Below are 26,146 nucleotides of genomic sequence, written 5' to 3' on the forward strand. Positions count from 1 at the left end.
GGAGCTTGCTGAAAAATAACAATAAGCCTTTATTAAAATTTCCAATTTTTGCAAAAACATTTTGACTAAATTCCAGCTCTACTTAAAATGTAATTAAATATTTACATTTATTCTCTAATAAGTATTGTAAGTAAATCAATTTCCCAATTATCTTAAATTTTTGTACAGTATACAATTACTACATTTTTGTAATAAATGCACAATTCTAATGAAAAAATAATGATCTTGAACTTTAATAGAGCCCTTCATTTGAGGAGATGAAAGTGCCGTACATTCATTCATTCATTATGTCTTACAACCCCTGTGTGATGTAGGTACTATTATCATCATTTTACAGATGGGGAAACTGAAAGGCTAATTAACTTGTCCAATTTACAATACTCTTAGCTATAAACTTAGGGCATCCCATTGTACTCACAGGCAAAACAAAATTCAGCTCACCTGTGATGAATATTTACTACAAATTCTTAAACTACATAAGCATTTTGCTTATAGGAGAGAATGTATTACACAAGCCTTCGAAGACTTGGTTTTGCATTGATGATGGCTTTGAGTACCACAGAAATGTGCTGCCTAGAAACAGACATCAGAGCACCAGTTTATTGTAAAGGGTCACCATGTTTCCCAGCTAGTTATGGAGATGATGTGCATTTTCATTTATTTTTATTAGCCATTCAAGCACGCATTTGTGCTTTAATTCTGTACAATGTATCATACTGCATTTATACACACACACAAAAAAAATAGTGTTTACTGACAATCTCTCAGTTTACTTATGTGTTCCATAAATTTCTTTACTCGGTCAGGATCAACACCATTTGCCCAATAACCTTCTTTCTTGAAATACGAACCAATTATTAGAGCGTTTGCATCCAAATAATTCCTCACATTCTCCATAGTCACTCCAGACCCAATCAGCACAGGAATCTTCACAGCATGTTTAACCTCTGAAGAGAAGAAAACCAAAATTAGGGTTAAGTTCCATCTTTAAAATTCTATCAAGACCCTAATTGGCTTAGTTTTTCAACATAAAGAAAGGTATCAACAAACTCATGATCACAGGATTTCTTACTTCTAGTATAAAATGAAACAACTTATCTAGAAAAAATATTCCACCTTTAGCTCTGAACAGCTGTTAAGAAAAAAATCTCACTTTTATTCCATTTTGCATCCCATTGTATGAAACACTGCAGAAGAATGTTCTTGGGAAACCATCAGAGGATGATTTCAGCGCTGTGGAAGACATGAAAGTTGGGTCTTGGTACCACACCTGTACCCCTCTTTATTCTCAAGGAACAAGATTTAAACAAGATTAAGTTGAAGTGGCTGGCAGAGAATGTACTGTATTTTACTATATTCCCTCATAAATTCATTTTTATTCCACATCCCTGGTAAGAAGACATGCTAGATGCAGGACGTTTTTGCACAGCAGGACCAGACCCTTTTACTTACTCTGACAGTTACCATCACACTTAGAGGCTCCGTTGTGCTTGAGGTACTACACATGCATGGAAAGGAGCTATCATTTACTACTGCGTTGCAGTAACGCTCCATATGGATTCCAGGCAAACCAGGTCCATTGCCTTGACTGATGCTGGAGTGACCATGTGGGCTGTCATGCCCCATGTGGAGTCTTGTGTTCTCAGTTTCCCCCACCTTAAGACATGAATAATCACCTCCCACAATCTTTCCACGAAGTAATCAAAGTATAGCTACAAGAATAAGATGCCATTCTTGTTTCCATTCATTGTATCAGCTCAGATTCTTTTTTTGCAAGTCTGGTGAGATCATTACAGCGGCCGAACTACTCAGCAGAGCTGTGCTCATTGCAATTCTTCAGTCATCGGTTTAAATCACAATAATGGTAGTTGGACTGGTGTGTATTTCTGCCAGGTCTCCTTGCTGAATTTATATTATGTTGACAACTAGTAGAAGATCTTCAGTGAAGAAACAAGAAGGGCCTTATTCACAGGGAACAGAAAGGGAATGTACTCTCTACTTTGTGATAAATTTCAGGGACCTGGAAGTAGGAAAGCAAGCAGTGGTCAAGAGACTACACCGATAGCTCCGGCTATTTTACCAGAAAGCAAAGATAGTACTGATAAAGACTACTTCTCTTTCCATAAATGGCAATGGAACAAAAAAAGCCAAATATTTTTCCTATATACAGTATGTCTTACTTAATTATCTGACCCTCTATCTGGCTCCAAAAGGAGAAATAGACAACATATCAAAACAGGGCTCAAAATATTACAGATCCATTTCATTCCTCACACACAGGGGTGGATTTCTGTCCGTGGTTCAGGTGATCAGGTGCACTGTGAAATGCACGCGTTCTGACAGACCTGACCGTGCAGAAACGGGTCTATGGCTCAGTTAATGTAGTTCACATTTTTTATAATAAGAACAAAAGGGGATGGCTGTTTTGATGATGGAAAGGTTCCCCCAGAGAAAATAAAAGGTTATTAGAGTATTTTCTGCAGAACTTGTGTCAGTACCAGCTCTGCGGGGTAAAAAAAAAAAAAAATTAAAAAGCCCAGTTCAGGAATTACTGAGCATCCTTCTCATCCTTTCATTTCAAACCAGCCATCCTAAGAGTCACTTGTAGGACTGGATGCTTCATTGCTTACTTAGAGAAATATTGTTAGGCATTATTTGTGACCTTTGAAAACATATGAATTGCCTTAATTGGCGATAAGCTGATGTAAGATGGTTAGAGCTTGATGTAACTAGGGAAAGCATATATGCAACATATAAAAGACTGCTTCAAAACACTGTTTGTTTAAATGAAGTTTCATCAGAAGCCTAACTTATTAATTATGCTTCAGGGAAGACTAATTATTTATCACCTTCCTAGTTCACTGAAGAAAGGCGATCAGTTAAAATGCTCTCGAATCTCTTCTTAGGTCACATGCCCCGCCATTTTTCCATCTAGGAACAATAACTCCTTCTTACAAAGATTTTAATGCAAAAATAAAACCAGTCCACACAGTCCCTCTTGAAAATTTTAAACAAATCAGATGGATCATCCATATATGATTAAAACTTTAGTTATTTCTATGCCTATTTTATATTCTTATTGTCATCCTGATTATAGCAACAAAATAATTCATTTTTAGTTATTTATAGCATTATTACTGAAATCCTGTTCTAGAAAACTCAGAATTTTATTTATATAGTATCTATGTGCTCTTAGAAATATCATATCTGTTTTACATAGATAGCAATGCATAATTAAGGTGCTACAAGTGACCGCAGATTTGTGCAACAGTACTTTACTGTATTCCCAGAGGAACTGCGTTCCAAGTCAATATTTGTTTTTACAACAAGTGCGTAAGGCACATTAGCAGGTAGTTGTTTTATAATTATTTCACATCAGCAGGAAAAATGAAGAGCCAAATAATTAAACAGAGCGTGATCACATGGGTGTAAGACAACAGCTCAGCCCTACCAGGCAAAGAGTAAAAACCAGTGAAACCTGAGAGTGCTGTGACACTATTAAAAAAAACCTCGAGGCTTTCCAGAGTAGCAAGGTATCCAGCTCCTGCTGCGATCCATACATGACACGTGGAGTCCGCACGCATCTCCTGTGCTGGAGATTTATTCAGATTGACAACGTGAAGAATGACAGTGGGTGTGCTCAGATCTGCAATGAGACTGGGTTACCTAATTAAGTATGCTACAGATGCTACTTTTAAGTCATTTCCAAGCACATCAAGGCCTAAAGTTGATTAGTAGAAAGTGATGTGTCTATTGGCTGTGTTAATACAAATTCTAACTTGTGAAAGAAAATAAAGCAACAGCAGTGAGATACGCTTTTGCATGGCAATGTTCAGTCACTGTCAAGATGTCTCTAAACACAGAGCTTTGCTTTAAGTCTCTCAGCTTTCTTGGTTTTCTTTTTTGGATTATATTTTTTTTTGATGCAAAGAGAAAAGGAGACAGTTTTGTGATGCTACAGTAACAAGATCCTAAAGTTTACACAACTTGCACATTTCTCCATTTCAATAAACTGTAACTAGAGGGCACTGTGCTCTTTCTTGTGACAGTACATCTGCAGACATGTCTTTAATAAAATCAAATGAAATAGTGCTTGGTTGCAAAGCACAATGAAAGCATTTGAACTATGGTACGCAAAGTTACATGAAATAAAGGCCCAGTGCTCCTAGCTTGAAAACAATGGTGAAGAGCAGCGTAAAAATAAGCACTACTGTGCCAATAACTTGCTCGACTACTCTTCTTTTACAGCTTTTTCATATGCAGTAATCACTGTACTGTACACAACGCTATGTTTATGGTAATGTTCCACTGTAACATGTTTTAGTTTTTTTAATTCAAAGGACTTTTTCTCTGTCATTAAATCTAGGGCTTACAAAAAGTACCAATCTTGACCGAAACGTACTATCAAAAGGTGAGAGGGTGAATCAGTCTTGATGCCCCTTTTACGAACAATAACCAAGGAGGTGACAGTCACAGCCAGCTGTTGGGTTTCATGGTGTACCCTGTTTTCCACGGGTTACTCAGTTGAGGCCATTTGCTTTGCTCCTTAATAACCTGAAGTCTGACTTTTAGACCTTGTACTCCATCGATCACTGGTGCCCTGGTATGCGCAGGGAGCCCTGGGGCAAAGCCTGCCAGCCTCTGCGAGTAGCAATGCTGATAGTCTAGCAATGCTGATGGTCGCCTGCAAGAAGGCAGCAACACAAACTACAAACAAAAACCTACTGAACGCAGTTCTCTGGCTTGACAGGGAAACACTCATTTCCCACACCCCATCACAAATCAGTCAATTCAACACAAAGACAAAAACACTTCTCTGTTACTGCACAACAAAGCTGGAAAAAAAAAAAAAAAAACATGACAAAAATCTCATCTGTCTCTTGGTTCTGCTTTCAAGAGATGCTTTGCAGTGTGATGAAAGGTGCCCAATTGTGTGTATCATCGTAATACAGCACTTCCAGGGCTGCATAAATTCGTGAAATGCAAAATTTCACTCACATCAACACCAACTTTGTGAGTGTAGATCTGATTCCTTTTAAGAATCTGCTGACATCGATATGCCTAATTTGTCATTTCCTTGTACCCTGGAATATTGATTTTTAAGTTCTTCTCTTAACGGTTTTAAGCCAACATCCCTCTCACGAGAGGGCCTGCTGACATCCAAAATGCTGTGACCTAAGTAAAATAAACCCATGATCTGCAGACTCTTGCTTTCATAGCACAAATCCAAACACAAAATTAATGTGTGTACTTCATTACAGCTGCCAACTCTGATTCATTTTGTTCTTTGGGACCAGAAAGAGAATAAGACAGACTGACGTGTTTGTTCACACGAAAGAAAAACAGAAGCCATGATGCTGTCTGGCTGGGGACCTGTGACAAAAAGCCTATGCTTCAGAGGTTTTGCTCTCTGATGCAGGAAATCAACAGAGGTTGCACACGTGCATCTGTGAAAGCAGAATTTAACCTAGGATTTTGCCCTAAGACTTACCAAATCCTTTTAAAAAATTATTTAATCTGCATTAACAGCGACAGGGACATTAATTGCAGGCAGGGATGGAGTTTTAGATTAACAAAATTTTGCAGTCTCTAAAATACACCTAACTTTCAGGGTCACCTGTTCCATGTCATTTCTAGTTTACTAGACCAAAAGACCCAACTGATTCAAGAGCTCAGTGTTCACACCAAGCCATCATTTTTTTTAACATTGGCAATTGAAGCGTAGTCATTTATAACCTATTATTTCACAGCAAGTTTAATATGTATGAAATAAGAACCCATTTTGACAAGTTCAACATTAATTTTAAATGCTGTTAAGCACATATGATCTAGATAAAACCTTAAAACACTGAATGATTTCATGTTATTCGAAAAGATGTTTGAGGTTCAGGTATCTATGGCAAGTAAAGTACATTTTTCACCCTGATCAGCTAACATAAGTTCAATACAATACACTCTGCACTGGAACTTGAAAACGTGCTAAGTTAAAGCATGTCAGAAAAAGTAAAACCTAAAAAATACACATTCTATTTTATGTAGTGAGACGCTGAAATTCAAGCCATTATTCTAAATTAAAATTAGTGATGAAAATTAAATGCCCCCAAGACAGAACTTTAATTCTAGCATGGGAGCAATCTGGTTTCATGAAGACAGCCCAAACTTAGGCCAATATAAAAATATGAAGAATCATACAACCTTTTGCAAAGGTCAATAGGTCAAATGACTCTTTGATAAAAAGTCCACAATATTTAAAAACTATTTTGATGTAATATCTTTCTGTTCTCCAAAGAACTTGTATTATTTCTGGAAATCTTCTAAGCAGTTCTTTCCCTGGTATTACTGTTTTGAATGTTGCCATAACAAAATGCCCCTTTTCTTGGAGGGTTCCCATTCTCATTGTGAAAGATAAAAATGCTTAACTCTCCAATGGAAAGATTTATAGTTAGTTTTCTAATAAGGCAATAAAGTAGGTTTTGTTTATATTACAACTTTTTAATGGAAGAGTTTTAGTTTTTTTTTTTTTTTTTACATACTTTTACATAGATTTTTAACTTTTTTTCATTTAAGCCTCAGCATCATTCAGTGTTATATAAGCTTAGAAGAATTTTAATTTTTGTCTTGTCAAATTGTTGTTTAGAAACACGCGACAGCCAATGTGAATAGCACCTCAATCACATTTGTTCTGCTGTATCAAATCAAACCCTACTGCGAGAATTTCTTTTCTTTCTTTTCCCCCCCCTTAAGGAACAGCGGATATATAGATTTCTTTCTACATTAATCCAGAAGCTCATTCACTGCCTGTTGTCCGACCTTCGTATGACAGCTCTCACCTTTCAGCTCCTGAGGATCTGCGGGCAATCCGGTAGCCGTGCCAGTCAGTACAACCCCATCAGCCAGGAAGAGCTCGGCAGCCGAGGCGGTCTCGGCCACGCTGACATCTGCCGTCAGAGCGTGAGCACTGTCAACAGCAGGAACGTACCCTGTGGTTACTGTCGGCACACACATTTGTTATCCATCTTGTTGAATGTTTAGACTGCATTTCTTCATCTTCCCCACTGTCAGAACAACCAGAGGCAGGCTTTGTGAGAGAGGATAAGCGTCCTGTTTTAAATTGGGAAGTAAAATTGCACTACGAACAAGAGGAAAAAATCCCAGCCTTTTCCATCAAGGAACCATAATTGATCGGTCTATTGTTCTGGGTCTCCCGTCTCTAAAGAGCGATCGCTAAGTGAGAACTACCAAGTGTCAGTTGAGACAGCTGCTTAGAAGTCGAGCACCTGTATTTCAGAAATGTTGAGCACACACAGCGCTCTGACTTCAAGTGGGAGTTGTGGATGTGCAGTCATTCATAAATCAGGTTCTGTTGCCTAGAACAGAATTAACACCCTCCACTTCATTTCACGAAGTCCAGCTAACAGAAAGTATAGTTATTACCTATGATATAATCACAGGAATCATCTTACACAGCAATTACCTGCAACCTAGCTCTTCAACAGCGGTCTTTGATACATGGGTGACACACGTCGTCTGGAACCTATAGCAATGGCAGCTTTTAATATAAACTGTTCTAAACTTTGAAAGAATCCCAGCTATTGCTGGTTCAACACCTAACTTTGTTGTTTCTATATTTCCATTTAAGTAGAAAACAATGGCTATGGCCAGCATGCTGCACTGATGAGCGGTGATGGATCCAACCTCTTTCCTGGATCAGCCTGGATGGACAATGCTCTTGGGGGGACCATACTTTGGCCGTACTCAGAGGCAGCACGTGTGCAGTGCGTTCCGCTCATGGCAACGGATGCAAAAGGGAGAACACTAACTCCCTTTCTGCAGCTGGAGACAGGCAGGCCTAAGTACCTAATACATACAATGAGGCTGAAAGAGGGCTTAAGGGTAGTAGGCACCCTAAAACTAGCACGTGGAGGGTAGCCATAACACAGCAAGTAGACTACAAAGATAGTTTTTCCCCATTTAAAGAAGAGAAGGCTAGCAGCTGTCAGCGACAGGAGCATTTTTCTACATGAAAAAACTCAACCAACAAGTCCCTTAACATTTCCTTCCCTGCTTATGAATCTGCCTGAAATAAAAAACTATTTTCCCCTTCTTAAAAAGCAAACCCTTTGAACAACAGGAAGTACAATCCAAACATCAATTCATCAGTTGTCAAGACAAAGAAAAAAAAATCTCATGATGCAATGTGGTTTTGTTTTACAAAAAGGTCTAATGCAATGTATTTTTATATATACACACACACATACATATATATAAAGAAATAATCAGAAAGAAACCACTCTGAAAGGACCTTAAAAGCTTAATTTTACCATGCTACATTGTCACCTTTCTATTTTGAAATTTATTACCTGTTTATTAGGTATTTAAGATCTCCCAGACTTGGTTATTCTCATGATTACCCACATACTACACACAAACATTTTAATTAGGTTATTTGGCATGTATAATACATAACACTTGAGCAGTTCTTCTGGGGAAAAAAAACCCCAAAGAGTGACATCTAAATAGCTGAAAGTACCATGTGACAGTTGTGACAAAATATCATCAGAAAAGAAACTGCATTCATCTGTCATAAGTTCCTTCTGTTTGATAATCATGGAACATAATCCGTACATAGACAGCGCTGATTTTAGAAGAAATCAGTACTATTTGGCAGGAAGGAGAAAAAAGAGAATAGCTTTTACAATGCCAAAATATTATGATTTGGATGCTTTTATATAGCAACTGCTCGCATAACTAGAAATAACCTTGGATGCCTAGCCTCCAGAAACAAAATTTCTTTAAACGCAATAGGCACATGCACAAGTATACAAAAATCTCACCTGACACCAGATGCAAAACTTTAGTCTGCATTTATAAATCCTGAAGGTTAAACAACTGCAAACTCCACAGATGCAGCAACCTGCAGCTTACAAGTGCAAATTTATTTTTAACCTTATCCCCTAATAGCACTGCAAGACCTTGCTTGAACAACGAAGTTCTCCCTATATCATTAACTTTCCTGACACTAAATAGGCATTGAAAAAAATAATATCAGAAAATGGAGAAAAATATAAGATCATTATTACATTCATATTTACATAAAATATTGCTTGCATTTACCTATGTTTCTTTTTAATATCAGCAAAAATCTGAATGTTCTCTGCTCCAACTTGTTTTCTGTATCGTAGCAGGTCACCTGCACAGGCATTTATAATCCCTTCATCAGCAACATGAGAAAACACAAACCCTTCAGCCCGGATAAAATCAAGACCTGAAAAAAAAGAGATATTTGCAAAATCTTAGGTAAAACTGAAGACTGAAAAAAGCAGAAACACTAAAGACAAATAAATCCCCACCTTTCTGCCCCTCATATGTGATCCCAACACAGGTTGTTCCATATGCTCTACGACTAAGCAACCTTGCTTTTCCACATATTTAAGTTTTTCATTCTTTATTTTCACCCATATTCTCTCTGACTCCTTCTTGCCATCTTCCGGCCTTCAACTCCTGCAGCTCCCATAGAGCCCACCAGTTTGCTCCCTATACCCATGGTTCCCTTCTCCTTCCCAGTCCCTATCAAGTTTATTGCTGTGTGCCTCCAAACAGGCAGCTGCACACCCTGCCCTGCCTCTTGCCATGACCTGCAGGTGGGCACATGCCGATGGAGGAGCAGGTAGGTCAAAACACAGCTCCTTTGTCCTAACGATGTGTCTTCTCTCCAAAAAGGATCATTAACTTGGGCCCTTCCCCTCTTTCCAGGTACTCTTTCATTGTATTACTTCTTTCCCAACATCTGTTCCCCTTGGATGCCTGAAGTTAAATACGCCTGAAGTTTGCCATCAGGTCAAAAAACATCAGGGACACGGACACAGACAGAGGAATAGCATTAAGTCTTCTTTCTCTAGGAAATTAGGCAAGAAAACACAGCCTACGACACATTATATACAACCTGTTTGACTCTCCATCTGGACGTAGCTTGCATTTCCTACCACCACATTGCCACAGTACCACATCAACAAATTACTTCTAAAACTGTGCCAAAGGTACAAAAATATAAGCTTTGGGAAGAGTGAAACATTTTCCACTCTACTCCGAACTTAGTCCAACCATTAACTCTACCATGTCTTAGTAACATGGTCTCCACCATATTCATTCATTTTTTGCACTAGGAAGGTTTTGTGGGATGGATGCTTCAGAGAAAGATATGAATAGCAATGACTTCACACAGGCCATTCATCTGCTCTCAGGGACCCCCTACACAGCCTTGAAATATCTCTGCATTGAAATACTGAAGCCTTGGGCCATGGTGTAATAAGCTGTGAGGGACAAGATTGAATTCTGACTCACTTATTGTATGCCCCTCTTGTCTCCAGTCCTTCATAGCCTTGAAGTTTATTTCACCTGTCACTTAACATACGTTTAAAAGCTCCGCACTCATCTTGTGCGGCTTTTGCTGTTCTTCCAGTTTGCTTTAGAGGTCTTTTCCAAACCCTTCCGAAGCTCTACTGCTGCTCCAGCTTTGGAGTCTGATGCACATTTGATTAGAGCTGACGTCATACCAGGGAAACCAGTGCATGTGAAAGCAGCCATCAAGAATGCAATCCCACCCACCAGAGAACCATTTAGGCAACAGCGGCCTCACCTTAGCAAATTTCAAGTATAAACATAAACGATCTTTAAAATGTATTTACCAAACGACAAGGTGTCCGTTTATTCTAAAATTTCAGTTTCATTCCAGAAGCCCTGAAGTTGCAGAAACAAAAGCTTACGCCTGATAGAGAAGAGCCTGTATTGCTTAGCAACACAGGCTCCGGCTAACAAGAAACATCGCAGATGGATGCCAAATCAAACGCGAGCTGTCCTGGGCCTTCAGATTAGCAGGTGAAAAGCATGGAGTATTCTCAGGATCCAAAGCCAAGAGTGTGCCACCAACACCACTACGGGTGCTAGCAGACATTGGGTAATTAACAGTGCAAATAGCTAGACTGAGACTTCTGCCTCTAGGAACAAAAGCTGCAGGTTCTATTAAAATCACCCAAGTTTACAGCACAATTCAGAGTTAAATAAGAAAAAATTACTTCTCCTCTAATCATAAGACTACTGATGAGTCTAGAGATATGTTACATTTTCACAGCAATCATGATGTCTAACTCAGGACAGGGGCTATTCATTGAGTAATTTCATTTACTGAAGTCACTGCTTGTAAGTTGTTGGTAAGATGCTTGGTTTGCACTTCCTTAACTTAATAACTTAAGACTTTCTGCTCAACATTAGGATTATACTTAGTTTAACAAGGCTGCAATCTCTATCTGGGTTTTGGGGGCTACAAAAATACAAATTTTAAGCAACTGTAATAGGTGCAGGCACCAAATCATTACCCTTCTGTTTTATGAAGCCATAATCAGATTCCGCTAATGAATTCATTTTTACGCTCGTAAAATTGTGAGAATGATACTATTGCTTACTTTCACATTTGGCTAGTTGAAAAGTAATAGCCGTTGAATAGTTAATAGGCAGTCCCGTTTCTGACTTATATGGGAACAAAAAAAAATAATCGTAATCTGACTGGAAAACAAGAACAGGAAATTTCCAACGAAACCTAATAAACAGAACTGCAAGACTATATTGACAACATGGAATCAAGTAACCAGCCGCTGCAGGGCCTGTGCAAGGAACTCGCACTTGTCACTTCTTCCAAAGTTAGTGTTACTCCACTTTAATTCTAATTAAACAGCTTAACCTAAACAGCTGTGGAGGTCTATCAATTGTATATTTTTTTCCTTCCAATGATAATTTATGATTATAAGGAAAAAAATGACAGACAAACACTTCTGCTGGGCGAGAAAATATTGCAAAACTGAATTGATGGAGGAAATAGTACTTTTATTTATCCATCTTGAATGCTGCAAATGTGCCTGTTACTGCATTTTTAACACCACAAAACGGTGAATCGGACGTAATTGAGAAGCCCTTTCTCAGACACGTTCCTTCCTAAAGTCAAATGGAGCTGGAAGCTGGATTTACTGCTTTCACAGAAATGGGATCCGGCCTCTGCAAGGCAGCAGCTCCTGGTTGCTGCTGAAGTTTAGACTTCAGGCAAAAACCTTTGCCTTTACACAGAGGCAAGATGCTGCAGATACCACCACTAAAGTTATCTTGTTTTATACGTGCAGTAAATCCTGGCTCTCAGCTCTTCTTGCCTTCCTAATTCAAAAAGAATCCGAAAGACTGATTTTGTGCTGAAAATGGAAACTCAGAGGAGTATTGACTTTGCCTGCTATTGATGCTAGAGGCATACAGTCTCCATGCTGCAAAGACCTTTTACTACTCAGGACATCGTCTTGCAGCAGCTCCTTCCATGCTCAGCATGAATTGCAGGCCTGGGAGAAGCGTCTCCAGCAGAGTCCACAGCACCCACTGCCTTCTTCCACAGCACCTGCAGATGCTCCCCCGCTGCAGTTCTCAGCTTAGCTGCCTCCCCCCGCCACAGCATTAGCATGGGGGCGGTTAAAAAGAAAAACAAAAAAGCAGGATACAATTCTGCCCCATTATACCCCACCTTAAACAGTATCGTGGGCTGTAGCAAGTGAATTCCTGTGGAGGATATCTCTGCTGGTGGCTGAGGGAAAGGAATGGTCTCACACAGCAAAGCTGCATTTATAGAAGACATGGAGATATCTGGGTACCTGGGATATCCTCTGATACAAAGCCTCACTTAATCAGCTACCAACTGTGTCATTATCATTGATGAAGACTAATTCAGAAATGGGATTTCAGTAACATCATCCTTAATGCAAAAAAAGGGCAGTTTCACAGTCAGGTGGAGAAGCAGTTGGACTAGATGATTATTTTAAGTCCTTTCCAACTGAACTATTCTATTCTAAATTTATGAGATGAGAGAAGATAAACTTAAAAACTGAGTCCTGATTCATGACGAGTGTAACACAGGCTCACCTGGGTGTGGGGAATCTGCACTCTGCAGTAGACCCTACAGTCCTTGCTCTCAGGCACCCAGACTGAAGCTCTGGCCATAAGAGAAGATCATAACTTGCCTCTGACCCATGTGCTCGGGTTTTCCATCCCATGGAGTCAAGGTACAGCAGGGAAGGGTACCCGGAATATCTAAAGTGCTCCTGTGCATCACTACAGGGATATAGCTATGGTGACTGTTTTATGCCTCAAAGACTAGCAGATGGCCAGGCCAATATTCCACAACAGCAGTATTTCTTGAAATACCTCTTCTCACCATTCGCTTTGTCTCCATTCGGTTAATGATGGGCCAGTTATTTATTTCTTCTCAATCACTGCTACATATTGGTAATGGAGAGCATGCAGAATGTGCAAAATAAAGGGAGTATCACCAGCATGTACTCCCTGTTTTATAAAGGCCCTGCATCTCCTCTGCAAAGACCTACACTGATAGATTAGAGCCAAGCAGAACATCTCACTAAGGCAAGGGAAAACAGAAATAGCAGCTGAGGGCTTTTGGGCAATTCCTTTAGACACAACAGTCCCCTCTAATATCAATTAGCAAACTTTCAGTAAAAGAAAAGCCATGTAATTTGCAAGTAGATCAACAACAAACAACACTGAGTACATGAAATTAACACAATGGTTAACTTCAGGAAACAAGACACACTGATAAATAAGTATGGAAAACCAAAAGCTATGCCTAAATCTGACCCAGACTTAGTGAACATATTGCAGACATTCCTGAGCACTGAGAAATGATAACCAGTAATATTTGCTAAACAAAAATAGATAAGGGAGCATATCTATTTTTACCTCCTCTACAAATGCTCATAGGACCTGCTTATATACATCATTCTGTTTCAACCTCAAGCAGATGCAGTTAATTAAATCAGAAACTACAAACAGGAAATTATACACCTCTAAAAAACACATGGTACACCTGTTAATAATGAACCCATTGAAAAATAACCCTACCAAACAAATTCTGACTTGCTTCTCCACAAAAAGCATTTTAGGAAAAAGGAAGATAATACAGTCTTTAGAGGATGTCATTAAAATGAACTATTAAGAAGGGTTGTTTTTCTGAGAATAAGTATTTGATATTAAGATGGCTTCCAGTCAAAAGTATAAATACAAAACTGTACTATTCTGTATTGTCTCTATGTTTTGTGGTCTATGGTTCCTTAGGGACCTACATAGGGATTCCACTGAATGTGGAAGAGTATAAAAGTTGACCAGAGGGCTTTAATATTAAAGAAAGGTGTGACATGCATCTCCCCCTGCTATTTGTCTATATAATTACACTGATTTTTGAGTGGGCGAACATTTTCATATCTACCCTTAGGAGCAGAGGGAAAGCGAAAGCGAAGATCAGAGGCAGTGACGCTGGTTTGTGGGGCAGATGGAGGAGGAACACATGCCCTGCAGAGAGGCCCAGGGCAGGAGGATGCCGTGACCTGCCGGATGGCTGCCCTTGGGCAACCACCTCCTTCAGCCCCCTGTGGTGGACCTGCCGGCGCCTTGAACCAAGAGCATTCAGCACTGCTCTAACAGTCTGCAATAACCTTTTGGAGCTGGGAGGATGTTGACAACAACTGTTTTGGCTCAGTAGTTTTTTGATAACATGAGGAACTGGTTGTTTCTGTCAGAAGCGTGGAGACACAGCGCTTCCCTTTTTCCTCAAGATCCCCCACTGTTTTCCTACCGCTGCCCCATACCTTTGCTGAAGCACCCAGCACGAACTGTTTCGCTGGCATTCCTTCCTTTAGGTGACTAACTGAATAAATAAATATTTCCTAAAGAACCAAAATAAGTTTTAAAAATTCTCAGCCTTCTCAGATGCCTCATCCCTTTATTACTGTTATTTTCAGGTTTATCCAGTACCTTCTCAATATGCTAAGAAAACTCAGTAGTTTCATCTGTTACTATTTGCCTACCCACAACACGCTTATTAGCATAACCACATGTTGCTGATGTTGAGCTCCTTCTAGTCACACTGTAAACCTGCTGACTTTTTCCCCCCCTTTCCAAAATAAAATCACTACTTTCACCTAGAGAACACTCACTATTTCCCAGTGCAGTTCTTTTCAGAACCATTATTTCTACCAAAGATAGGAGTTTCCACAGGGAAAATGAAATGACTGCATAGTAGCAGGAGATGCTACGTATGCTTTTTAGCTAAACCACCTTCAGCAATTATTTTTTGTAGTGGAAGCGTACAGGGCCTGCTTTATTAATAGCCACCTATTAAAACTATATTGACATTAAAGTCACTACTAAGTTGCTACAGAAAAACTACTCAAAGATTTGCTACCTACACAGTAGCACTCACTCTTCTATGGTTTTGCTTAAAGTGATTTTCTTTTTGCTTTTCTGTTCAGTGAACTCAAGACAACCATTTTTAGAGAAGTGCAATGAAATGCATTAAACACAGGCCCTTCCTAGCTGGTGTTCTCCAGTTACAGGGCAAATAGTGCAGAACGGTAGTAGAGCTGAGCAAAACCCAAGCCCTCCAGGAATTCTCTCCCTCATTAATAATTGCTGAGAAGTAAGAGAAATACATTATTCCCACACTATATCCCTTAGTGATCAATTTTGCTCCTAAAAGGATGTATAACTCACCAACGGTTTGACTACTGCTTTTAAAAAATAAGATGTGTAAATACATTTGCAAATGTCTATGTACCTCAAATATCCCACGTGCATACAAACCCTAAAAACTAAAACCGGATTCTGTTAGGATTTTTATTTTAGGTTTTCATATAGGTTCTACTGCAGCAATAAAAATTAGGTTTTGTCAGTTTGTCAAGTAGCTAGATACCTTGAAAATGGCAACTTCTGATTTTAAAACGCTCAAAACAAATCTGAGTTCAAAACACATCTACTAACAAGTATTCCCCCAGAAAAAAGGAATTTAAGACTTTTAGAACATATTCAACATAATTAAAACTGCCACCACAGATAAGTTAGCCTACATTATTTTACCTGAAGTATGGTTTTCAATTAACACTAGCATCTTTTAGTTTTGCATTGTTACAAAGTTCTGCCTGTTTATAAAATTTGTACATTCAAAAATGTGCAACCTTACTGTAATCACATATACAATTTGGGCAACAACAGGCATTAACCCTCAATTTATGAAATATTTAGGAAGTACAAGCCTTCCGCATTAAACCAGTCTCCATCTTTAAATCATGGAACTTTACATATGGAAAAACTAAAATTGCTTCAGCAAGCAGTAGGAGCAGAAAGGTTAGCAAGTCTAGGATTCATGCAATAAAGATAGATTAATTTATATTTAATTCCCCCAAATGCAATTTAATCTTAAGTAGTTTGGCTAGCTGTACACTCAATTTTTTGTTATTATATAAAAAGCTTCGTTCCATCCATTCATTAAAAAAAGGCAATGAAAACTTAGTTTTAATGGATAACAGTAGTAGCAACAACATATAATTAGATGCTGAAACAGGATGCTTAACCACAGTGGGTTAAACTGATCCTCAAATATAATTTAACTGAAGTAAATAGAGTTACACCAAAGGTGGCTTTTAGACATGAGTAGGTTTAAACTAATCATTATATTTAGACAGGTTTCACATAGAAAGCTGCAGCAGCAGCCTTGGGATTTTTAGCTGCCTCCAACTGAAGCAGTATGCAAGTATCATCTATTATAATCAAGCAGGCATCTTCCTCAAAATCTAATTTCTGCTTTTTCAGGGTACAGTGAGCTTTTCATGTCTCATTTTTCATAGTATCTATGTTAGTACAATGCACAATTTGCAGAGAGTAAATGCCATAGCAAACAACGGTAATAACCGATGAGTCATTTCTATTACCTGCAGCAAGAGCAACGGCTATCGCCTGTTGGTTTGCAGCACACAGGATCTGGACACCCAGCGCAAGATGGGGACAGGTTCGTCTCACCGTGGCGCTAATGACTGTCATCGCTGCCGTCACTTCAGGCCCAGGACACACCGTGTAAGGAAGATCATGCATGTTTTCTACTATCAAGCCATCCTGCGGAAATTATTATAAAGAAATATGATTAAACTGGGAAAAAAGGAACTTAAAAAAAACACAGCTAGTTTACCATTACGCTCTTCTGTATTAAAAGACAGACGAGTTTAAAGGTTTTCCTTCAAAGGAAGGAGGATCCACAGTAAATTGTGTTGATGCATACAACCACTTATAAAAGTGCTTTCATCAACAGCACAGTATTTGCAGGGAAGTCATGAAGAGAAATAAATGTGATTTTAGCTATACATTCATCAGTTTGGTTTCTTTGATCCATCCTAAAATGTGAACTATAGGCGAATGAGTTAAATCCTATACCTCATTAAAAATAGCATAAAGTCAAACTTCAATTACCCAAGTGGAATATAGGATATTGAGTATGTTTGGATAACGGAGGATTTAGAGATAATCAAGGAAATTTTCAATTCAATTAATGTCAGAAAATAAGTGTTATTTTGGATAAATAAAGGAACTTTTTGTTTGACTATTATTGTGCCTATTTGCAGTGTGCCTAATACCATAGTATTAATTATTGACATTTCTCCCATTCTGGACTCAGAATTACTTGAAGGAAGATAATGCTATTTATTATCTACTGTACCTCTCACTCCACGCAGACATACTCTTAGCAAACAATGGAGTGATGATAAAATACTCTGCTGATATAATTTATGCAATTTATTAAAAATCTTTGTATACTATCTGGTACCCTGTACTTTTCCAATCATTGTATAGTACATACCAGAAAGTTTTCAACAACTATAAATTATATATAATTTTGGCAAGGTCTAACAACAAGGAGTAGAAGTATACCCATGAAACATATTTCAAGCCTGATGTTTTGCATTTGCAGTGAAAATGTTAAAAGAAGCTAGAAATTTCTCACCTGCTTCTGTCTAAAAATACAAAAGTTTAATAGACAAATTAATTGTGTATATAGAAAATAAATTCCATTCCCTCTGGAGTTCTATCACACATCTTAATCCTTTAAAATGAGAGCTTTATATTTCAAAGATATTGTAACTGAACCAGAATAGAAAGAAGAACATTTGGGGAAAAAAATACAAGTAGAGATTAAACAAAGAAGTTTGGTTGATAATAACCTAGAAAAATCAGGAAGGGGGTAAAAAAAAGGTTTCCTTTTAAAAAAAAACTTTCATATGTAACGCTTCTTTAATCTTTGTTGTAGTGTAGAAGCCCTTTTGGCAGTAAAAGATAAGACAGTATATAAAATGCAGTCAGCATTTAATGGCTGAATTATAGGCTAAGCCACAGACATCATAAATGAACACCTAACATGGAGGATGGGGAAAACAGAATGGAAATAATCCAGTGGAACAATATGGTCAGTGCAAGCACAGGACCCACACACGTTCTGTGCACCAGCATACAGCTGCCTTTACCAAATGACTTACAGCTGAGTATTTAAATGCACAAAATACATGCTACCTTAAAAACAGGAGGACACAACCTATTAATGGAAAAAAGTGATCTAATATTATGAACACCCAACATTAGACCTACGTGCTATTTGGTGCCATTCATCAGCATACTTAATTACAGAGTTCCAGTCCAAGAAAACCTCAACCAGGCAAAGGAAAACCAGATATGACAAATAACCAAAACATCTGCCCTTGATTTTATTTCTATGTCCAATTCAATGTATGATTTAACATCCACACTTCTCTACCCATGATGGGAAGCAGCCATATAACAAACCAGTCCTCAAAAAACCCACAGCATGAAAAAAAAATAAGAAAAAAAAATCACAAACTTTTAGTCAGTTTCTCTGGAATGATGTCAGGACTGTTCCAACAAACCTGAACTGACCAAATGGTCTTGTACCTCAGGCACAACTACTGAATCCTTTGTGGTACCAACCCTTAGCCTTTTGCCCTGTGTACACATCAATATATTAGGTCTGTCTAAGCAAGAATGCAAAGTTTGTCCGTAGTAGTATGGGACAAAAGGATTAATGTAGAACTGTAATGTTTTAACAAAACAAACTCAAGAACTGCAATGTACACTCAAACCCAGGTAATTCCTTGAGGCCACAAAACCTGGAAGCCCTTGGTCCCTGGCTCAAGAACGCTCTACTTGGCAGACTTCACCAAACCCTGGATGTCTTGGAAACCCCAAGCTTAACATAAGGGCAAGGATCTCGGATCTGCAAACCAGAAGCCCTGGCTTTCAGGCAGTCAAAAATCCCCCTCAACAGACACACATGAAGAAAAGCATCTGGGAACGGGGCCTTCAGATGATCAGCTCATGAAGAGCCACGCTAGTAGCTGAAAAAGCAGGAGAACGGGCTGTCAGAATTCCACAGGAATTCTGCAGTGAAACTGAGCTTTACGTGAGTTGCTACTACTTTGACAGCTCAGGATTTGCATAAAGCAAATTATTCCATTAGATACATTAATGAATTAATTCATTTAAAAATTAATTAAAAACCCTAGCCACACCAGTGTGCATAAAAAGTATCTGATTGAATTCTAGTTCAAAATGCAGGCATATGGGAGAGTTACAACATTTCCCTCTTTTGCCTTAAACTTACTATATTCACTTTTCAGCAGTTGTCTCTTTCTATGGCCTCAAGGTCCACAGTTACAGTGAATATTTTTGGTGTTATTTTAATAATGTGTTATTCTTTTAGTACCATCCGATAGACTATGTTCTTTTGCATATTATGTTTTGTTTAATTAAAAAAGAACAACATATGTTCTGCAATACAGAGAGCTGAATTACAGATGCATTAACTCAAAGCTTTCTTTCATATTTTATATAAAAATATAACACCACAGATTTCTGTGTTTACTGAATTGATATGTATGTAAAACAGACTTCAGTACTATCAGACAGCTAATTAAAATGGTGGATAGAAAACAGTTATGCTAAATTAAAGTTCTTGGAACTTAAGCTTATAGTTCAGAAGTCTATGGGAACAGCTACTGTATTACACCCTCCAAAGCAAAATTTATTTAGATAGTACGAGATAAAACTCTAGCACATACTTTTTGTGTTCCTTTTCCATTGAGCATTAAGATGATTTAAGTGTTGCTTCTATATAATAGCCTTATTACAAGTAATTCTCAAACAATATATTTCCTTTTTACTTTGAATGACTTCTGAAGTGCTACATATGTGCAAAGTGCCTCTTGTATCACAGTTAGCTACTGGAAAATAGGTCATTTAAATAGCTCTCTGATTATATAGAAAAATAATTTCCTTTGCTTTACTCCACTTATAGAAATGACCTCTTAAAACACTTCAGCTGCATGCGCATATATCACAGTAGAAAAGCCTCAAAAATAGTCACAAAACTAAAAACCACAACAGGTATAACAATCATACAAGCTTTAACTCAGCATCTACCTAATGTAACTTTTACCTTGGGCATCTTTAACCCCAGTGTTTTCCCCAACAGAAAGGCTTTACTTACAAACACATACATACCAATATAAAGCTTTGCAAGCTCAAAGCAACTACTCTTTCCTACAGGAAGAAAGGGGCTTTTTGTACCATACCCATTATTCTACAAGCTCAGGTATGCACCAGGACAATTACAACCTTTCCCCCCACCACAGTCATGTGCCCCTTATAAAGGAAATCAAGTGCCTTTGTAGAGCATTTATTTGCTGTGTCTAGGCACAGCTTCTGAGCAATTCCTTTAAAAACTCTACCTCTAGAGCATGAGATCAGGGCCTTAATATAGATAAGTACATATCTTATGTTTTCCTGCATATACCATAGGCAGTAGTTGTGGGGAGGGTTGCCTACTGTTTTGTTCTACTGCAATATAGCTAAGATTTGAAATGTTAATTTCTGTAATTGAAGTGATAACTACCTGTGTGTTTCTATGCAGAAATACTAGCTTATTCTGTCTCAACTGTTATTAAACTCTAAGTAATTTGAATTCCAACTATCATTGTAGCTATAAGAGTAATAGGCTTGAAACTTATAATTTTTTAAAAACTTCAGTGTAAAACAGGTACTAGCAACTCCTCCTCTAGGTGCAGAGCCAAAAGAAGGGTCAGGAGGATCAGAATAGCCGTAAATGCACCTCTAGAGACATCAATGGGAAAAGAAGCAAACCTAAAACTTTGCATGGTAAGAAGCACCATGATATTTGCAACTCAATGCAGCTCTATAATTTTGGGATTTTTTTTTTAAATAAATAGTCCTACTTATGTATCTCTAACTGTCTTTAATATCAGCTACTCAAGTGGCTACAGCTAGATAACAGCAACTAGTAGTAAAATGATCTCTACCAATGAAATCAGAGGCAACTTGTGCTCTATTTTCTGGCTACAAAGTAAGTGTCACCCAGGCTGAACGGAATGAATAAAAGTTAACTTGAATATATATTTTGCATTTTTCTTAAGCAAAAACAGATAGAAATTGGAAGGATCATAATGCCTCATAGCTTGCTGCTTATAAAATCTTGTCTAGGGAATTTCATTGTTTAGCAACACACAAGTACAAAGCATATACATTTTGAGCACAGATGGCTTCCTAACTGAACACTCACTTGTTTTCATTACTGTGCTCTAATATCACAAATCTTTCATATTTATTATGTTAAGCTGCTAATGTGCCAGACAAGTCACCTTTTTCTGAACATACTAAGACTTACTTCCAAGTGCAATGCATATTGAGTGAGTAAGACCATATACTTTATTTTTAAAAGTCAACACCAATTCAAGTAACTTGAGACAATATGTAAATATCTAGTAGCAGCAAGCTGGTTACATATCTTCTTAAAGGCTACTGTAGGCGGCATTTGGAAAGACTGTCAGTAGAAACATCCATGGAAAAAACCTTTAAGTTTCTAGCTCTTCTTCTACAAGAAAAACACACAGCTTAGAAGTACTCACTGGGAGTACTGAGGGGGAAACCCAAATATGTTCCTATTACAGAAGCAGGATAGTCAGTTTGGAATAGTGGTGATCTTTGTGCAAAAGCCAGGAAGCTCCTGAAGTATCTGTAATGAATACTTGCATTTCACAGTAAGTACCAGTAAAAACTAAACAAGTGAATTGCAGAAAGTGTTAGGCAGCCATACTGATATCTATGGAAGCTTTCCTCATTATCTCTGACCTTTATGGCATTAATAAAGGGTTTGTTTGTCATACTGCTGTAACACTATGCTGTACAGACCTTTAGATTAAAGATTGGTGTGGAATGTGTACTGATTTTCTTGTGACTTCTACAGGAAAAAGACTAAGCATAACTTTAAGCCCTGTATTTGTCCAAATGCGTAGAGGAATGACTGCATTCACCTCATCTGCCTACCTGAGAGGTAGGTTTAAAAATATATTCAAGTTCAGAGACAGTAATGCAGTAGAAGAAAAGGTAAACCAGTTAGACTTGGAATAGCAGAATTCATTATATCTGTTAAAAAGATAATAAAGTATAAATCCCAATTTAAAATTTTGTGTTACTACCAATTTTAAAGCTTGTCTTAAAACTGTTCCAGCTTTGTGCATGTCAGCAGTGAAAGTAACTGCCTCTGTACCCTCCCTCACTTTTAGGTATACTTGGTGTTTTTTCCCTGCTGCTAAAGGTTTCAATGTGCAATTAGTATGTAAGAGAAATGGTAAACAAGCACTGGAATGTGGGGCAATGGCTTTAGGAGTTACAGATCACTTTTGTAACCACTTCCTCTAACACAGGAAGATGGAGACTAGTACTTGCCACTCTTCTCATGTAGATCAAATCACACTATACCTCATGTTGACACTGTAACTGTAAAGACAAAATATAAAGTCACAGTACAGAATACAGAGCTATTGCACACCTGTTCTTTCAACAAGAATGAAAAGGAAAAAAACGTACTCATTCTGTACAACTTGCAGTTAGAGATTATTCTAACTGGGTGAACATCTTGCACGTGCTCATCTGGTTCAGGGGCACTGAAGACCGCCTGTGTAAACATCATTCTTCTGCACTGCCGTCTGTCCTTTCAACAGCTCTGTTCTCAGGATTCTTTCCTAATTCAGCCTTACTAGTGCTCTGCCCATAACCTACTCTGTGTGACTTGTCTTGCATTTTGAACTAGGTCTTCTATAATTCAGATTAAGCTCTTATATTCAATTTTGTTCACTCTGTAAAGTAGCATTCTAACTTATGCCACTAAAATGGTTTCAACTGGTTTGTTATTAAAGTTTTGCAGAAAACAGCTGCTTAGAGCTACTTGTTCATTTAAGACATTTTCAAACTTCAGACATAAGGACACCTTACCATGCCAGAAAATGTAGGCAAGTCAAAGAAGCAGCACGTCAACACCCGAAGACAATGTGCTATGAAATGTTTAAAACATATCTGACCTTTCAAAAGGACACCCACCCTGTTAAAATCTACTGACTCTTGAAGATTACTACACCATTTTAGGTCCAACAGCAATTCAGTCAGTAGTACCTGCCTCTTCTTGCCTCTGGCCGAGACTGGCCTTTTGGGCTTTCTCTTCTAGATGCACAAAGCAGGCATCCTTGCTGCCAGGGGGCTTGGATAGAAGGGTTAAACAAAGCAGAAAAGGGGCTAAGCTTTTTTTTTTTCCCCCCAGTTCCTGAGTCTGTGGTGTTTTGGTACAAACACAAACGTGGGGCAATCCTGCAGCCTAGAACTAACTATGAGGTATGCATGCAGTGCCTCAGCTGTGCACATGGCATTCCTCCCTGACTTCATGAAACCAGTGTGTTGTACAGAGCTAAAAATACAGTGGCTTGTCAGACTGGATGATGAAGTATTCTACAGCCAGATACCTAGAATGCCAGCAACCATCCGGGTTGCAGTTAACTTTCCTTTCTTTTTTTTTCCGCCTTAAATTGACTTGATTCTTAGAAATTAATGGTAATTCAACTGAAGCAACTTGAATTGCATGATTTGAATCTAAGCTTTTTCAATTATTTTGGGTGCATGTGATACTTAATTTTTGTATTCTAGAAGGTCTACTTACTATGTTGAAATAAAAGATGTGAATTTAAACATCTTCCTAAACCATGTGATTGAAGATGCTTTTGATGAATCATTGACTCAATTTAAAATATTGGCTATGCAGAAGCAGCTTAGTGTAAATGCTGCCATAGGAAGAAGGAAACCAAAACTTACAACTCCAGCATCCTTGTAAGCTGATGCCTCTTGACAAGCTTCATCAATGATCTGGGTCAATGGAAGAGAACTTCTTGGTGTCCCTGCAAGAATAATTCTGCTTACCCCAGGGCACACACAAACCAAAACCATGAACAGTAATAGCTTTCAGGTAGGAAGACAGGATAACTACAGGGATTGGCATACTGAAATAGGGAGAAACAGGGTAAACTTGCTAAAAGGCTGCTGTGTCTCCTTGTGACATGCCTCAGTGGCATCTCTTTCCTTAGCTGAACTTGACGGATCTGCTGTAACCATTCAGCTTCTAAATCTAATTCACAAACTGGAGGAATATCTGCTATAATCTCTTATTGTACCAGGTCTGCTCTTAGCTTGTTATTCCTGTACTTATTACAGCTTATCCTGTATTAGTGATGCTCTGTGCAATACAACCTATGGCAAGACCGACCTCTAGGTCTGCAGAATAGCTATGCAAAACACCAGTCAATTTAAAATTAGTTAAAGCTATCTTAAACTCTAATCTAAAAGGTTGATTGTATCTGATATTCAGTTTAAGTGCTTCATGGCAGAGATGAACGCGCATGGGTTTTGTTGGAGTTCAATGAGTTTCCCTTAAGATCATCTCCAAAAGTCTTTTCCGATACTTGGGCTCCAAAAGCCAGGCACCGAGAGTCTGAAACAGGGACTGTCAAGAGCCCTCTGGCAACGTCGTTAGATGACCTGATGTCACAGCGTGGGAAAAACTGGCCATAGCGCCTGGAGGCTGCTTCTGGGAAAATGTGGAGCACAAAGATCTCTGGGCACCATCCGGTCAATGGGAAGGTCAGCTGCTGTAATCAGCTCTGCTTGCCCTGAGCCGGGGAGGAGGGTGAGCAGGTCCGGGTGGAACAAACCTGCCCGCTGTCTGAGCCTCCTCTCGCATCTCAGGGCCTGCGAGAGCTCAGTCCAATGTCTATCCCGTCCCAACGCCCCTTTGCGTAATTTCCTAACCATTGCCTCTTAAAACACGGCAGCGGAGTCACCGACACCAGACCCTGGTTTTCTTAGTCTAGCTCCCTACATGGAGGATCTCCTGGCTCTTTCACCTCTAGAAAGGGGAGATGCCCAACCCCGTGGCACCTCACGAGGGCACCGCTGAGGGGACGGGCTTCCTGGGGAGCGGGCTTGGCTGCGGGGGCCGCGGCCGGGCGGCAGGAGGGCCTAGTCCCGCCGGCTGGCTCTGCCCGGCCGCCGCTTACCTGGCAGCGCTCCCACATGCACCACCCCGACGACGGCCGCCTTCAGCCGCCCGAAGAGCCCGGGCAGCCGCATCGCCCTGCGGGGAGGGAGAGAGGGAAGGAGCGTGTCAGTGGGGCGGGCAGGCCACGGCCAGCCATGGCGGCGGCCCGCCTCCCGCCGCGGACAGGCCGGACCCGGGCTTGGGCCCGTTCCTGCTCGCAGGCGGGGCTGGGAGGCCCAGCCCCTCCGCTCCCCTCACCTCAGCTCACCCCGCCGCCGCCGTCCCGCCGGTGTCCACCTGCGCTGCCGCCGCCGCCACCGCTTCCGCGTCGCTGACGCCGTCCCCGCCCCCGGCCCGTCCCCGTCCCCGCCCCGCCGTCCCCCGCCACGGGATTCCCGCGCCCCGCGGCGCCCTGCGCCGCTCCCCCAGGGCCCGGCCGCCGCCCGGCGGGCAGCGCCCCGCCGCGCCCCCCGCAGACCCCGCCCCGGCCGGGCGCCGCCGCCGGCCCCCGGCGCTGTGCGCGGGGCCACGTGTGCGGGCGGGCGGGCGGGGAGGCGGCCCCGCGCCGCGCGTTTAAATGTCCCGCTCGGCGCGGGCCGCGCTGTGCGCAGGGACGGGAGCGGCCGCGCCGTGAGGCAGGAGGCGCCCAGCGGAGCCCGCCCGCGCCGCGCTCCCGCCCTGCCCCTACGCCCCGCCAACGCCGGGCCGGCACCCCCCCACCCACCCACCGGTCTGCCCCGTGAGGGCCGGGGCGGCGGGGAGCGAGCCAGGGCAGGGGGCGGCGGGGCTCCCCTGTCGTCTCCTGGGGTGCCCGGCTGCGGGGCGGGGGGGAGCCGGCGG

At 40.2% G+C, this 26,146-nt stretch overlaps 1 protein-coding gene across 1 annotated transcript; it reads right to left on the reverse strand.

Moving 5' to 3' along the window:
• Positions 1-9: 9 nt before the first annotated feature.
• Positions 10-25,463, reverse strand: LOC128908928 (uncharacterized protein F13E9.13, mitochondrial-like). The gene is given in 7 exon segments (XM_054199942.1): positions 10-947; positions 6,831-6,958; positions 9,115-9,265; positions 16,803-16,983; positions 24,088-24,170; positions 25,326-25,433; positions 25,436-25,463. Coding segments are annotated over 7 exon segments (876 nt in total). The 3' UTR covers positions 10-750.
• Between the last annotated feature and the right edge of the window lie 683 nt (positions 25,464-26,146).

This window comes from Rissa tridactyla, chromosome 4 (assembly GCF_028500815.1).
Source record: "Rissa tridactyla isolate bRisTri1 chromosome 4, bRisTri1.patW.cur.20221130, whole genome shotgun sequence".
Classification (NCBI taxonomy): Eukaryota; Metazoa; Chordata; class Aves; order Charadriiformes; family Laridae; genus Rissa; species Rissa tridactyla.